We start from the raw sequence: 17,530 nt of genomic DNA, 5'->3' as shown, positions 1-17,530 counted from the left end.
CTAAGGAAAAATAAGAGGTAAACAATATAGAAAGTTCCTTACCTTGGATTCAGCTGGATTCTCCATCTTGTTGACTGCAGCTTGTAAGAAAAGAAAAAAAGATTAAATAAAGTCATATTAATGTAGCTTGTTATTAGTTTTTATTTTAATTTATGCTACATTTTCTGTTGAGTCTTTTGTTTGGTTTCAGTTCACTTTTGATAGTTTAAAAATATTTAGGTTTAGTTTACTTTGTATTTATCTTGAGCATTCGATTTACATACTGAATACAGAACATAATGGCAGTATCTACTGTTGTTACTGCTGTTGTGTAACTCGTATGTTTTGGATGAATTGTGCATCGTGGTAAGGCTGTTAGATACTGGACAGTTGCAGGAATTAATTCAACAGCAACATTTAGGAATAATCAACGTTTTTTCCCCCAAACAGGTTCCAAAGTTACATCCACATTAAAATCTCACCTGTCCCAGCGGTTTCTTCTTTGTAGAGTTTCTGCTCCATTTTTTCTTTCTGTTCTTTTTTCCCATCACACATCAGTGTTGTGTAGCAGCGGTGATCGTTTTCAGAGACCATGGCGTCTATTTTTTCCAACAGATCTATCATCTCTTTTTCATCTGTCATACTTCTTCTACATGTGTGGAATCTTTGCTCATTAAAACTGGAGAAATCTTTAAGGTCTTCCAGTGCACTTTCACATGTTTCATCCAACTCATGAGTCACTATTGTCATTATTATACGATAGAAAGTCTTTGCAAACGCTTTTTTTAACTTCTGCACTGCTGAGTGGTAATGGTTGACGTGCAGACCATTTGGCAGCAGTAGGACAAAGGCATGAATTCCCTGATTTAACGGGATTCTGTCAATGTTTGGAAAACCAAGCCTGTTAATGACGGAGATGTGCCGACCACCACAAATCATACAGTTTGGAGGAAAAATGCTCCATATTTGTCGGCTCGTCATGTTCAAGTAAAATGTTTCCTGGTCCAATCTCAATGGACTTAGTATCACCGATTAACACAAGTGTGAGCTCAGGCTCCACTGAAAACAAACAGAAGAACATCAGTAGATTAGACAATCAAGTTCATTACGATTGATTTAGGAAATTAAATCCTAAAATAAAGTATTATTTTTTATCTTTGCTTGCAGTTGATGCAGACTTTGTTTCAGTCACCCCTCTTGTTGTGTCCTTTGTCTCTTAGTGCTGAGCTTCATCATTCATTGAATCAAGCTAAAAAAGAAAAAGAAAAAAGATATAGAAATAAATGTGTGCTCTCACTGGGTTGACAAATGTAAATGTAACATGCCAGAGAGGAAAAGACAAGTAAAATAAATACAATAGATAGTAATGACTTATAGTTGTTGTGATGGCTTCACTCACTAGTGATGGGAACCATCGTTCTTTTTACTGTACCGAATCACTCGAATCAGTTCATTAAAATGATTCGTTCAATTGATTCGTTCATCGAGTCAGTCAGTAACGTAGTCAGTAAGTAAAACAATGTGTGTTCCGTTCCCCAAAGTCGTTTGGTCCAGAAAAGCGGGCGGGGTTTCCGGCATCTCAGACTCTGTGTCGGCACCAATGGTCGGCAATGACACAGAGGCTGACTCGCCACCTGCAGTGAACTGGTTCACTTGGAGAGTAAGTGATCTTTTCACGTACTGACTCGAGTCAGTGATGCACGCGAATCAGTAGATCAGTAGCATTCACTGACTGGATCCCTCTCCTCAATCACTGACTATATTCCTCCATTTGCTGCAATATAGGCTTAAGACTAACATTAAGAGATGCGTTTACAGCCTTTCAAATAAACAAAGTACAGCCTTTGTGACTGTCTATGCTTTATCCACTGAAGTTATTACAAAAATTATGAAAGTGGAAAATAAATATAAAGTCAAATAATAAACAAACACTATTGTATATTTTAACATATTAACAAGAAGAAGCATTAAGAAAATGCCATAAAAAATCAAAGACATGGAACCTGCATTAAAATTATAAGAGTACAACATAAACTTAAATAGGCTTAAATATGCAATAAAAAAGAACATAGTCTAAAAATATAAAAACAAAACAAATATCTAAATAACTTACTAAACAAAAAAACTAAACAAACACGACAAATGTCAAACAAAGGAATGATGTGGAGTGATTCTAGTGAAAAATGCAAATAATGGTTTTATGTCTATTTTCAGTGTGTCTGACCAGGGGGCATTATAAATAAATGGGGAGTTATAGTTTAAAAGATGAACCTGAAAGACTGAAAGAATCTGAAAGTAGTTCAAAAACTCAAATAACACGCTGAACAATCAAAACAAACATGAAGGGAAAGGGAAGAAAGACTAATAAACACACAATAGGTCTTTTTCATATCAAACATTTCGACTTACCGACTCAGCTCTACCCGCTCTGTGTAGACGTGGCTGCCTTATCTGAAATCCCCTCCTTCCCCCTCAAGCATATATAGAGCTCAGTGTCCCATTGTGTCAGCCTTTCACAAACCCCTCCCATCAGTAATGGGAAATGGAAAGTGAAAGCAGGCGAGCTGTTTCCTTTTGAGGCCTCAAGACTTACGGGAAAACACATGACTACATGAACTGAGTGACGAGGACTAACTCACCCTGCAGCTTGTGTCCTGGCTGTCCAGAAAATAAAACTGGCAAAGACTTGCAAAGTTTCTCCATTTGACAAACCCTGTGATAAGTAGATTTTTCCACAACAGCCAAAAACAAACATGTTTTGCAATTTTATATTTGCATAAACTTTGTTTTTGCGAATAGTTTAAAGACAGAGGCGTCAAGTTTGGAGATTAAACAACACACAGCATCAGAACCTCATCCCTTCATGAAACATGGGGGCGCTAATGTCCTGGTTTGGGCCTGTTCTGCTGCATCTGCTCATCATTGATGGACCAAAGAATATGAATGATACCAGTGGAACGCTAAAAATAAAATGTCAGGACATGTGTCCATGAGCTGAATGTGAAGAGAAACTGGGTCATGCAGCAAGACAACGAGCCCAAGAACTAAATAAGAACAAGATGAATGTTTAGGAACGGGCAAGTCAAAGTCCTGGCCTTAATCCAATAGCAATGTGATGGAAGGGCCTGAAGCATCAGTTCATGAGAGGAAACCACCAACATCTCAGAAATGAAGAGGTTCTGTTCTAAGGAACGATATCGAATTCCTCCGAACTGCTGTAGACACTGATCAGCAGTTACCAGACTGTGAATGTCTCGTATCAAGGTTGTTTTGTCTTGTAGGAATATATCGGGCATTGTAGTCCAGCATCATTAACCTCTTTCTCAGATATGTCCTGGCTCTGTTTGACAGGTGGACCTATTTCAAGAAGGTCTTCAGGTGACAACTTTTGTTGATCTTGAAGACCAAGTCGTCTGAACAGTGTTTCCATTTCATGTTTCATTTTATTGTTGTTCTATTTACCAGATTATCACAGGGAAAGGTATAGAAAATATGTAAAGTATCAGTCATCAGATTGGGTGACACATATATATAAGAGCTAGCATCAAGTGATCAGTTTTCTGTTGCCAGGCTTAGTTTGTTAACACTTAAACCATTTTATATTTTTGGTATCTTCAGTACATTGAAGTAAAAACAGTTAAAATGAATAAAACGAATGAACATGTTCACCTCTATCTTTGTCTATTATTGGGATTACTCTTTCGTAATTAGTTGTATTTTTTTTATTATTATGTCATAAGTTATTGTAAATCACTGATTAAAATGTTACCTTCTTCCTCAGTTTCAGATGAACCCTTGATTTCAGCCTCCCCCCTTATGTTGCCATCAGTCTTCTCTGAGTGTTCAGCTCCACCAGGTTCGCTCAGTACATTACCCTAAGAAAAAGATCATTTTGGGTCAGTTTTCAACTGAATGTTCCACCTCTCCAGATGCTGGATAATTTAAAAATAAGCAGTGTTCCTGTTTAAATTTACTTTTTTTCTTTGCTTTCAGTTGATGCAGACTTTGTTTCCTCTCCTGTGGTTGTGTCCTTCGTCTCTGAGTGCTGAGCTTCATCATTCATTGAATCAAGCTGAGAAAAATAGTGATTTATTTTTCTCACAATTCATTCCACAGAAATAGACTTTTTCTATTACTGGTATGACAATCGTTTTAAAAAGTTTTTAGTTATCTCTGATTACATACCAGAGAAGAAAGAAACACAAGTAAAGTAAATGCATTAGATTACAATGACTAACATAGTTGTAAAACATTTACCGTGGTGTCAGCTGTACTCTCCTCCAACGGGTCTGTGGAGACATGCAGCAGAAAAGATGAATTTATGATCAGCCTACAACACTGATATTTATAGAACCCATTCTTACTTCATGAAAAAAATATTTTCACATTTTAAATTACCTTTATTGTCAGTCTCACATTTGGTTTCACATTCTCCTCCCCCTCCTCCTGTTGTTGTCATCACTCACTTTCGTTTTATTCAGCATGACCAGAGAGGGCGCCACAAACACTTGAATTTTAAATGACGTATTAAATGTGTTATGTTTTTGCTTAGAAGAGGGTTAGCAGGAGGAAGTCTACAAACATGAGATGAGATTTTACTTGAACAAACAAAAATAAAAACCGATTGTTGCTTGTCTTTTTTATTTCAGACTAGTTTTAATTATGTATTGTTAGTTAGTTTTTAATTTTAATTTTATTCTACATTTGAGCTACTGTTGAGTCTTTTGTTTGGTTTCAGTTCACTTTTGATAGTTTTAAAAATATTTAGGTTTGGTTTACTTTGTATTTTTTCTTGAGCATTCAATTTACATACTGAATACAGAACATAATGGCAGTATCTACTGTATTTAAGGGTTTAGGGTTTGTTTTCAGCATTGGTAATGGTGTTTACTGCTGTTGTGTAACTCGTATGTTTTGGATGAATTGTGCATTGTGGTAGGGCTGTTAGATACTGGACAGTTCCAGGAATTGAACTTAAAAAAATCCCACAGCAGCATTTAGGAATAATCAATGGTTTTTCCCCCAAACAGGTTCCAAAAATTACATCCACATTAAAAACTCACCTGTCCCAGCGGTTTCTTCTTTGTAGAGTTTCTGCTCCAGTTGTTCTTTCTGCTCTTTATTCTCATCACACATCAGTGTTGTGTAGCAGTGTCGATCGTTTCAGAGACCATGACGTATATAATGACGTTATAATAAACTGCACTTACATGGCCTTCCTCCACATCCTCCTCAGCCTGTCTCTGGCTCTGTGTGTCTTCTGGCACTGGCACCTTAAGTATAAACACACTGTTTGAGTTATGAGACCAGAGAGCATCACAGTGGAATTGTACCACATACTGTGATTCAAATACCTCTTCTGTTCTTGTGAGCAGCACCTCTGTTACTGCTTGTGGTCTTCAGCCGGTCCCAGGTGGCATCATCATTTTCCATTTTCATCTTGATCCTCGGGTCCATAACTGTTGCCTCCTCAAGGAAGGTCTGAATCTCTTCATCCTTAATTTCAGAAAGGAATAAACATTCATATTCAAAAACCTGGGGACACTTTTGCGAGTGTCTGACATCCACCATTCATGAACTACAAATTTAATCAGTCATGGTACCTGATAACAGGTGGATAGATCAGTCCATATCTTCTATTTAATGTTTCCTGTGAGTCCCTTGCCTCAGTGGTGTAGTGTTGCTTCAACTTCTTCAAGACAGGCAGAATCTGCCCACTGGCTGCACCTTTCTGGCTTGAGACACAGGGAGTCGACGTGTAGAGCATACGCATCAGATGGACAAACTCCTCTGCCTTCTGGAAATCATCTGCCTGAACTTTCTCCATCAGTCTAAAACAGCAAATAATTAAAAATAAACACACAGATCCTCTTGCAGTCTTATGAGGCCTTTTTTAATTGTATTAGTAATATTAGTAATATTATGAGATAGAGAGAATTCCACCTCGTTTTAACATCAGTGATCAGTGCGTGCTGGGGCAAGTCTGAAAAACAAATTCAGATGGACATGATCTGCATAAGCATATACAGCATATAACCATAAGCCATTGTGACTTAATTTGTTGCATATCACTAAATGTTATGAATATGCATATACTTACTCAGGAGTTGCTGTTTTTCTTTGAGGACAGTTTTAGCCATAGTGAACTTCCTCATCCACTTCACCACAGCAGGTGCCATTGGTGCCCAATTGGTGACTGCGTTGCACTGGTGGATCTTCTGGGCAGCAATATTTAGGGTGTAGTGTGTTTTTAAGTAGCTTGGATCACAAGCTGATCATTACAAACTGCGCATGCTGCTTACAGCATGTTAGAGGTATTCACACCTTTGCATGATATCACTGTCTTGCACTGATTGCATACGGCAGCATTTTCATTGCATGTCGTGAAGTACAGCCAGACTTTCGAGCGCTTCTTCCTCTCCATGTTGCTGCTCTGTTTGTCCGGCAGAGTCTGACGTAAATGTGCCATTAAGAATAATTAAGAGAATTGATAATGTTTGAGGTGTACGATTACCGATGGAATCGATTAGTTGGAACCGGCACTGAGTCAGAAAAAATGAGTTTCTAAAAGTAGAATGGGAGGTAGAGCCTTCAGTTATCAGGCTCCTCTGCTGTGGAACCAGCTCCCAGTTTGGGTTCAGGAGGCAGACACAGTCTCTACGTTTAAGGTCAGGCTTAAGACTTTCCTTTTTGACAAAGCTTATAGTTAGAGCTGGACTTAACCATCCCTTAGTTATGCTGCTATAGGCCTAGGCTGCAGGGGGACGATGCACTGAGGACATGTCCTCTCCTCTCTTTCTTCTCTGGCACCTGTCCTCCAATATCTTATAATTTATTTTCTATCTCTTATAATTTACTAACCACTGTGTCTCACTCTCTCCCCTCCATCTTCTTGTGAGGGTCTCTGGTCTGGAGTACTGAATATCTGACCTGTGGAGCTCCATAAACTACATCTGCATCTACATCTGTGAGGAGGAGGTCTTATCTGGATCTGGTACTTGATGCACATTTAAATTTTTTTTTTCATGTCATGCGAATGGTTCTGTGAAATGTAGAAACTGAATATGTTCTACAAAAACAAAATGTATAATAAAAAATATAGGGGGCTACAGGGGATTCTTCCCCTGCAGAATTAGTTTGAGCATCGTAAATTTAAATAGAGCAATCTGGTGCGATTTGAGAGACAAATCAAGAAGCTTTAGACAATTTATCAATTATCACTATCAATACTATGGATTGGCTTATACTCACAGTATAATATATACTCACTGAGTCCATTTTGTCAAATGTGTGTTTTATTAAGTTTACTAAGAACAAGTCGGTACCGAACTCTGACTCTTTGCCTTTTTTGTTCAAGTAACATGATACCTCTGAATAATATTAATAAATCATTTTGGAGTAACAGGTGAAAATCAGGTACCCTGGAAGTGATGAAACCACTTTAACCTCACACAATAAATTAGTGTTACAGTAACATAAGAATCATGTTGAATCAACAGGATTCTTTTAAACAGTCTTAATGTAACTGAAATATTTTGGTTTGATAAATAATAATTGAGGAGGAAAAGAGAAAATGATGTTAGTTGAACACAATATGATTGTGAGACGGATGAACACATTAAAATGAAGTAAATCCAAAGGATCTTTTTTTTTCAGTTAGAGTAACATAATATCATTGAATAATAACTGTCTTGTCCCCTTTTCTATCAATAAACCATTGTGCCTGGTTACAGGGTTGTATGACTCACACGTTTGAATTATCCAAAAATAAAGCTTGAGTCACTCGTTTTCTCTTTTTCTGTTTATTTAAAATCAAAACGAACAACAAAAATGCTTTTAAACTAACATAAACAAAACACTGAACACGCCTCTTCCTCCTTCCACAGCTGCTACAAATCTGAATTAAATCAGAACAGCTAAACACATAAACATAGATAAATCAAATGATCACTCTCATACCCCAAACCATAACTTAGACGTCCCATATCAAATACAGCAAATCATCTAAAAATATAAAATGATTAAACACAAAAAATTGGCTCCAACAACTGCCATTAACAAATCAATTTGGAGTAATGGTTGAAAATCAGGTACCCTGGAGGTGACGAAGGCACTTTAACCTCACACAATAAATTGATGTTAACAGTAACTTAAAAATGTGTTGAATCAACATGATTCTTTCAAACAATTTTAATGTAATTGAAATACTTTGGTTGGACAAGCAATAATTGAGTGAGGGAGGAAAGAGAAACTTATGTCAGTTGAACACAATACGATTAATGTACACATTAAAATGAAATAAATCCAGAGGATCTTTTTTTTTCACTCATGACATTATTTGTGTTAATGGCCTTAATAAATGATTCACTATATTATTAAAGTTTTTATACATTTAAATTAATTCCAAACTAAGCAAGATTATAATAAAAAACAAGAAAAACTAAAACGTTAATAGAACACAGTTAAAATATTACTGATACTATTAAACATCTCTTGAATGTTAAAAGCTGTAAATGGCATAAAGACACTGTGGTGTATAATAGAATACTCAGAAAAAAAGAAGTCAAATGTTTAAAGTTGCTGAATTATCTTTAACCCGGAGACTTTGTCAGGAACACAAACAAACCTGGTGTTTTAGAAGATATGAACTAGTTATATTGTTTTATTATTGTAGCACGAAAGGTCAAAATTACAAGTGATTTGTGTTGAATTATGTTTTCTACAGATATTGTGTAACTTTCATTGTTTGCATTTAGATTATAGTTGTTTGCAAGATTATTACATATAAAAACCAAAATGTGTTAAACAAGGCTAATAAAACGGTTAACAAATACATGAAAAAAAAACAACGTTAAAAACAAACAAAAAAAAATTAAAAGAAAGAATTTTTTTTAGGTTGATTTGATTTTAACTACTTAACCAAACAGATTAAAAATATAATTTCCATTCAATCAAATTTTAATTTTGGCAATGATGTCTAGACAAAAAACAACTAAATCCAAATATTTAGATTTAATCAAATATAATACCCTGACATTTAACCACTTTGCTGAACTTAAGAAAAATATATTGTTTTATATCCATAAATTGTAGCTGAACAACTTTGACACAGTGGTCTGATGTTGACATCGTATATTTGTGTGTGCTCTCCTGATCAGTTTTCTTTTCACTGAGGCAAACAGGTTTCTGGAGCCTAATCTAATCACCTACAGTATTTGATGATCTGTTGACTGTCCACATTTTTATTTGCACATCATTTTAGAAGATTTCACTTTGTGAAAATCACAGGAAAACAATTGTTAAGACTTTCAGTAGAGTTGTAATTGTGTAGTTTCACTCACAGTTTGAACATTTCATCCAGACTCTGAATTGCTTCTTCTTTTGTGTGTGTTCTCCACTCGCTGGGAATTTCACCGTCACCCTTGAATTTATGACCATAGTGGTCTTCCAGGTCCTTTTGAAACCGACACACAAACCATGTCCAATATTTCAGCTTTGACTCATCAGGGGTGATTCTCCAGTTAGCAAACCTTGGTCCAGCTTTTCTGTACTGTTTGTAAGGAATGGTGTATTCTAAAGTGTGGTCAGGGTAAAAAGAATTATCATTTGCAACTCTTGTTGTGCAGAAATCAACACTCATTATGTCTGTGCCTTTGTAGTGTACACCACTGATTGCACCAGACCGGTGAAAAGGGACACTGTGGTCCTCAGGACTGTGGTTTTCCAGGGTGTTGGTGCAAACAGCTCCACAGAATGGACACGTTTCCCAGCAGCACTTACACAGCCGATCAATGAGGATTTGATCAGGTCTCTGTCTGAACTTCTTCATCTTATCCAGGGAGAGGTGGTTCATCTCCTCAATGATGTTAACCAGACCTTTCTCTATCTCTTCTTTAAGAAAGTCAAAGTTGTTTATGTCACTGAAGTTTTGACAACAAATGGTATCAAGTGGCAGCTCATCCTTGAGGAAAGAGGAAAATTCCTTCACCCACATCTCTGTGCCTCCTCCCTGGGTTTTGACTTTTGTTGTTGCTTTAAATAAAGCTTGTCTCACAAGCTGACTGATGTCATCAACATTTTTCTTCAGTATATTCTGAGCTTTTCCTTTGTGTTCTCTGAAGATGTATTTCTCTACTTCTTCTTTTATAAAAACCTCTACTTGCTTCCTTGGATGTCGGATGTATTTGATGAAACCATCAAAGTTTTCATTTACTGCAAGTGATTTCAACACATGTTTCTCCAAGTCCAACCTGTTCCCACTGAATGCTGGGAAAGAGCACCTCATCTCTCCAGCGAGATCAATGGCGGTCTTGTTACAAACAGCCTCAACAGTGGAAACCTTCAGTTTGTCACAGATCATTTCTCCAAACACGACGGCAGATGAGTTTCCTTTGCAGAAGCTTCTGAAAACATTGTAATATTGTGTTTTATTGTTGTTCAAGTAAGTGAGGGCGTCATTGTTCTTTTTAAATGTTTGGTGAGAATATGAAAGCCAACTCCCCAACCTTTCAAAAACATACAACAAGACATCAACTGTGAACTCCTTCTTGAATGAATATTTCCTCTCTGATTCAAATTCTGTCAGTTTTTCTTGAACATTTTTGGCGACTTCTTGTAGGTAAGTTTGGCTGTAGCCTCTTGTTGCTACAGGCTTGGTCTTAATTGTATCAAAGGACTGTTGGTCAATGTTGTTAATGAATGTTCTGATCACTTCCTGCTCTTCATGCGGTAAAGCATCATTCAGTTCACCTTGTCCAGCATTTTGTTCTGTTGTTGAGCCAAATCCAAAAACATGTTGAGCCAAGTCTAAACCAGCTTCTAATGCTGCTGAAAATAAATCGTTTCTTTTTCTGGTTGTGTGTGTTTTGGTTTCTTTCTTACCTCCCTCAGATTGTTGGACTTTGTTACAGTGTTCTTGGTACTTCTTGTAGGTTATATAAGAACAGTAATTCCCAACTTTTGATACATTTTTGTATCTTCCACTGGAGCTGGATTCATCTATGAGAGACCACTCAATCCCCAGCTCTTCAAGGATGAATATTTTGTCGTCTTCCAAGTTTATGTCCTTAATGGGTTTTATATCTTCAGTTAATTCACTGACCCAGTCAGTCCAAACAGAGTTGAACTGCTTTTGAAGCTCCTTCTCATCCTTTGCCTTGTCTTTTAACTGCTGAGCGAGCTCTTTGCTCTTTTGTAGCAGTTTGTTCTCAAACTCTGGCTTTTTATCATCAAGCTTTTTACAAGCTTTCTTTTGCTGGATAACTTCATCCAGTTTCCTTTTCACTTCCTTTACCTGTTCCTCATGAAACTCATGGATTTTCTTTTCAAATCGGCCTCGCCACTGAACCAACGTGTCTTTGTCTCTGTTGTCCTCAAAGTGTGACGTCATGTCTTTCTTGTTTTTTTCATATGTTTTGCTCATTTCTTTCAGAAGGTAAGTACGGTCAACATTGTCCAGTTCTCCATTTTCAATCCTGGTGTAAAGTTGGTTTTCAATGGGCAGCATGCTGCTTCTAAGGTCCCAGGTCCAGTTCCCATATTGGACCTCAAGCTTTCTGTATGCTGCAATTTCAAGCGTGTTTTTGAAGCTGAAAACAAACTGTTCGTTCATCACGGCATTCCACAGGTCTTGGATTTTGCTTTTAAAATGTGAGAGAGTGATTCCAGCAGACTGTGAAGCCTTAGCGAGGATCATCCTCTTCAGGTCTTGGGCACTCTCACTGTAACCAGGATTTGGGGGAGCCATTGGTGGACTTCCTTCCCATAGCTGGGCAAAGTATTTCACATCTTGTTGCACATCAAATGCAATGATGTCACTGAAGCACTCAACGTTACACATCTCCTCTTTGGCAGCTTGCTGAACCATCTGGTCCAGTTTTTCTTGGAGGCGTCTCTTTCCATCCATGTTTTTCTCTGCAGCTCCAATGTCTGTAACATTCTGGTGAACAAACACACAACTTGGAGAAAGCTTAACTTTCTTCATCCTCATGAAAGCCTGGACAACAATCTGCAGGACATCTTGCATCTCAGCTGGATTCTCACCAAAGATGTTGATCAGTGTCATGTTTCCCAGGCCAACAACAAATGTGGCCAGGGCGTTGTCGTGGTGAAGAGTGGCGTCACCTGCCAATTCAGGAGCACGTAATCCTTCAGTGTCCACTACGAGAACATAATCAAACTTGAAATCTTTCTGTATGTCCTCTGACACTTTGACCAGCTGCATGAAAGCTCCCTTGGTGCACCTACCAGCACTCACTGCAAACTGCAATCCAAACATGGCATTCAGCATTGTTGATTTTCCACTACTTTTTACGCCCAGAACCGACAACACAAAAACTCTCTGGTCGCCCAGTTTCTTGATGACTTCTTCTAAAACACTAGAGATCCACATCAAAGGCACATGACCTGCATCTCCATCCATCAGCTCCATAGGGCGTCCTGATATCATCAGATCTGCAGCCAGTTTAGGGTATTTGGACCAGTTGGTCTGTCCACTGTTTGTTTTTTTATTCAGAGCTTGATGAGCTTCATAGATCTGTCCCATTTCTCTAAAGATATGCTCCAAACCAAAATTTGCTGACTGCAGTTTTTTTGGTATTGTTTCAAGCTCATCTTGTTTACCTGCTAACAGTGGAGATTTTGGTTTTTTCTTCTTCAGATCCAAGACCTCAGACCATTTTTCATCATAGCTTTGGAGAATTGAAGACAGGTCGTCTGTGCAGAGGGCATCTATTAAGATCTGAGTCCATTTCAGGAAGTACTCTTTCTCCTGAGATGACAAGGAAATGAGGCTTTCAGTGAATGACTTCATCAGTTCACTACAGGAAGCAGAGCATTGATCTTCTCTGATTTTCATCAGCTGCTGTTCTTTCTGACTTTTTTCCTTGTCCACGTTTCCTTTCAGATGATACAGTTCTTTTTTTATTCTCGACCACTGGTGCCACAGTTGGCCTTGACAGGGGAGAAATCTATCTTTGATCTTTGAAATATCCATACCCTGAATCAAATTAAATATTTCCATTGCTGCCTTTTCTCCTTTTCGACACACTGGGTCGTCTTCATCCACTCTGATTCCAGAGACATTGGCCATAGATTTGAGCTGGAAGGAGGTTTCTAGTCCAGACAACATGTTTCTAATAATTCCTTTCAGGCTTTCAGAAACATCGGACTGGCTTCTGTCTTTCAGACCCATTTTGCACATTCCTGGTTTCATCAGAACTGCATCACAAACATTATCAGCAGTGAGAATAACGAGAGGCTTCTGAGACTTGTAAAGATCTGAGATGACGGTTGTACTTCTGTGGCTTTTTTCCAGAGTTGGTACAAGAACTACATTGACTGAAGAAGTTTCAGTCAGTATTTTAGTTTGTTTTTCAAACATCAGAGCATCACCATGAAGATTACAGAAAGCAATGCAGTCAGTGAAAGAATCGTTGGGTTTTCCAGCAGGGCAGTACCAGGCAATCTCTACCACACCGTCCATCAGATGACGAGATTTGGTGCTGCCTGGACAGTTTCTGTGGAAGAAGGTATTGTGACGGTCGTTGATCAAAGAGTTCATGAGCTGTGATTTCGACTCAGATACTGAATCCAGGCGGAAAAATGACACCATGTGTGTCTCAGCGTTGCAGATGGGCATACTCGTCATGGTAACAGTTTCTGAACCATCTTTGACTTGAGTTGTCTTCCATGTTTTGGTTATTTGTCTAAATGTCCAGAGAGGACATTCAATTGTTGCGGGCTCCGCGTTAGGAACAAGGAAAGGCAAGGCGTACTGACATTGTGATAACTTTGTAATCATGTTCTGCTTAAGGAAGCTGTCTGAGCAGTGAAATACTGCCATTTGAACATCCATTGGGTGCATGTTGGTTTGTTTTGATTGGTCCACGTCTACAGTGGTGCTAAAGAGAGCATCTAAGTCATTGTCATCTGATTCAGATATTGGAAGAGTCTGTGAATATCTTGCACCAGGACTCTCTTGTCTTACAGGAATATATCTGGCTCTGTAGTCCAACATCATTAACCTCTGAAGAAAACTACGACCTACATCTGTTTCCAGTATATCTTGGTTCATTTGAACAGGTGGACGTATTTGGAGAAAGTCTGCTGCTGACAACTTATGTTGAACTTGAAGGTTAAGTCTTCTGAGCAGTGTTTCGCTTTCTGTTTGTCTGTCTTTCTTGCTGTGGCTCTCTCCTGTAGAACAAAAATGATATTCTGGATTATCACAGGAATACACATATACATGGAAAGTAGTAGTGAACAGTTAAGTGACTCGTTCTCATTCAGTGCAGAAGAATGCGACCACGACTCAGTGTTCTCTACATCAAAATTGCCTGGAGAATAAATGTCCACCAATTTTTTTGACAAATACGCTTTTTCTTTTTGTTCCTAAACCATAGTTCCAGTCCACAGCAAATATATTGTGTGTCAGTGTTGGACCAAATTTATCTAAAGTAGTACAACGCTAGTTGTTCTCCTGTACTTTACAAGTTATTGACACATTAACATCGGCAGGGACGTGGCTCTGGACACAAATGAACAGCCATTAGTCACATCATCAATTCAAATTGACCTGCAGGGGGCGCTGCGAAAATAAAAAAAAATAAAATAAAATAAAAATAATGTGATGACTTTGCATTTACATGTTTTTCGTTTAGACCTTAAGTGGTGAGAAAGTCACCATCATGCTCCAATTCAATGCTCAGCAACTGAAGCACTAAAAATACCTAAATCTATGCTGAATATATATCTATGTTGATGGTATACTGATGGTGGAGAGGTTAGTGTGCTTGGTTAGAAGAAGAGGTCTGAATCCCAATCTTTGTGAGAAAAGTTGGCTTGGCAGGACTATAAGACATTGGAGAGCTGCAGGGTGATACCTGCAGATTTCATCAAGTCCTAACATGAGATAGAACAAATGTTAATTTTTCTGTGCAGGACAGAAGAGAAATGTGACATGGCATCACATGTAGCTGTGTTTCACATTTGTCAATGGAGAAATAAGAAAGGAAGGACTTATTTCCTGTTGAGTGTCAAAATCTAATCTCTGACGTGTTAACCAATACAATTTAGGATTTTCTGTTTAATAATTGAATTCTTTGATAAAATCTTACCTTTCTCCTTGGTTTCAGATGATAAAGACTTGATTTCAGATTTTCCCTTTGTGCTGTCATCAGTCTTCTCTGAGTGTTCAGCTTCACCAGTTTCTTTCAGTTCACTGACCTGAGAAAAAGATCATTTTTATTCAACATTATTTTACATGGTTAGAGAGACTGGAACAAACAGGTCAAGAAAAAGAAAGATACACACACAACACTCAGGATCAATAATTCACAGTGATGAACCAATTCAGGAAAATCATTTCTGGTATAAAATCAAGGTATAAATATGCACAGAAATAATTTCTAGGTCTGAGGACTGGAACTGTTCCAGTGGGAGGCTGACAATCTCATCTAACCTCCAAATATAAATATTTTAACATTTTAAGAACTGTTGTTTCCTGTTATTATGATCAGTGAAGAAGATAAAAACAATCTTACCTTTTTAGTGATCTCAGGTGCTTTCTGCAGCTCTTCTACAGCAGGATGATGTAAGAAATTGAACAGAGTCATGTTTTTCAAACTAAATATATTTAACATGCATCCTATTCAATATCATTAGAGACTTGCATATGTCTTTAATGTTTTTATCAACATGTACAGATTTCCTTTTTTGCTTCAGCTATTTGCTTGTTTCAGTTTAGCTTTTAATGTTAAAAAAAGTCAAATGTTTGTTGAATGATAAATTTAGTTAAGGGTCATGAAAGTTGACACAGTAACTGGAAATGCACTTCTGAATGTCCTGAATCTGTGAAACCCGGGCCACCTTCAGACACCTCCACCTCAGACTCCAGTGGTGTCTCTATCATAACTATAGTCATGTAGTCTCACAGCAGCTGTCTTATGATGTTATAGATGACTTTGCTGCAAATAAGGCAAGACGAGTGAGACTGCAGACTTCAGGTAACAAATCAACTTGAGTCCTTAAGATGTTTCCAATGTCCAGAATCACTCACACTTTTTTTCTTTTTTTGTATATAGGGCCCAATGTTCATTGTAGGACATTGCTACATGATGCATATTATTGCACATAGGCTTTTGAGCAATACGCTTATTTTTCTATATTCATATTTTGTTATGTCTGTACTGGGTTCTGTTATTTTTTATTTTGTGCAATAAGTATCTTATTTATATTGTGTTTAAAGGTAACCTACCATGATTCATAAGCAGATATCCTACATAGTTCCTAGACCTTAATAAGGAACTATTGCAATCATAATAATAATAATAAAAGTGTTGAAGTGATTACCAAATGACAGACTTCCACCTCCAGTTGTGTTTTGACAAGTGCACATTGTCACCTGGCAACGACAAATACTATTTTCTGATTGGCTGATTGGTCGAGGATTTTTTTCTGATTGGTCAACGATTAAGCAGAGCAGCCTGCCTTCCCGTCGCTTTTCACAAGTCTATGTGCGGGAGTTTTATCATTTTCCGGCGTGAGAGCCTGTGTACTTACTCAAATGTGTCTCACTCTGTGTGAAACTTGAGAGTCCTGCTTAAACACATTTAGACTGCTTTGTCTGTAATGTCAAGCAGACCGGCCACAGCAGTAGCTGTTGATGTAGTCTGTGCGCAACATTTTTTTTTCTCATTCACATTTTCGGGGACGGCTTTAGGCAGGGGAAAGGCTGTCCACAACGGGGACTGTCCCCAGAAATTGGGGACATCTGGTCGCCCTAAAAAAAAACACAGAACCGACACGGCACCTTTTTGGAAGAAGTTCTTCCACATTTTCATGGTCTGTTTGTTCTGCCGCAAACTTTCCATCTTTAGCCAACTTCACAGTGACGTAGTCGCACCATGCGTGTTTAGAAGCGTTATATTGAAAATGGTTGTATTGAGAAGGATAGTATTTGACCATGAGTGCTTCAGAACAATGCTACATGATTTACTGAGGTTTTTCTAATGTAGTTTTTTTGTCCACTCTGTTTTTATTCTATTCTGTCTGCACCGGCAACATATTTCATGCAGTAAAATTGATGAGGGTGGGGGTGCCTCACCGTAATTTCGCCTAGGGCGCCAAAATAACTAAGGCTCTGTTTAATGGTTTAGGGTTATTTTTCAGCACGGGTCATGATGTTCACTGCTGTTGTGAAGTTACATCCACGTTAAAATCTCACCTGTCCCAGCGGTTTCTTCTTTGTAGAGTTTCTGCTCCATTTGTTCTTTCTGTTCTTTTTTCCCATCACACATCGGTGTTGTGTAGCAGTGGTGATCGTTTTCAGAGACCATGACTTCTATTTTTTCCAACAGATCAATTATCTCTTTTTTATCTGTCATACTTCTTCTACATGTGTGGAATCTTTGTTCATTAAAACTGGAGAAATCTTTAAGGTCTTCCAGTGCACTTTCACATGTTTCATCCAACTCATGAGTCACTATTGTCATTACATAAGAAAGAAAGTCTTTGCCCAAAGCTTTTTTTAACTTCTGCACTGCTGAGTAGT

At 37.9% G+C, this 17,530-nt stretch overlaps 2 protein-coding genes and 1 long non-coding RNA gene across 6 annotated transcripts in view; 1 reads left to right on the top strand and 2 right to left on the bottom strand.

Moving 5' to 3' along the window:
* Positions 1-17,530, top strand: part of LOC124997298 (interferon-induced very large GTPase 1-like) — a 406,468-nt gene that overhangs the window by 133,522 nt on the left and 255,416 nt on the right. The window lies entirely within an intron of this gene.
* LOC124997309 overlaps positions 926-17,530 on the bottom strand; it is a 37,458-nt gene continuing 20,853 nt past the window's right edge. The window contains exon 3 of the long non-coding RNA XR_007110945.1: positions 926-1,038. This is a non-coding gene — a long non-coding RNA (uncharacterized LOC124997309). The remainder of the gene's footprint in view (positions 1,039-17,530) is intronic.
* LOC124997304 (interferon-induced very large GTPase 1-like) lies at positions 7,997-17,524 on the bottom strand. The gene is made up of 4 exons (XM_047570913.1): positions 17,204-17,524; positions 15,522-15,556; positions 15,096-15,204; positions 7,997-14,175 (listed from the first exon to the last, which is right to left on the bottom strand). The coding sequence occupies exons 1-4, from the start codon at positions 17,469-17,471 to the stop codon at positions 9,317-9,319; spliced, it is 5,271 nt and encodes a 1,756-aa protein (XP_047426869.1). The 5' UTR covers positions 17,472-17,524; the 3' UTR covers positions 7,997-9,316.

Source organism: Mugil cephalus, chromosome 20, assembly GCF_022458985.1.
Source record: "Mugil cephalus isolate CIBA_MC_2020 chromosome 20, CIBA_Mcephalus_1.1, whole genome shotgun sequence".
Taxonomy (NCBI): Eukaryota; Metazoa; Chordata; class Actinopteri; order Mugiliformes; family Mugilidae; genus Mugil; species Mugil cephalus.
This window is presented reverse-complemented; position numbering and strand designations above follow the sequence as displayed.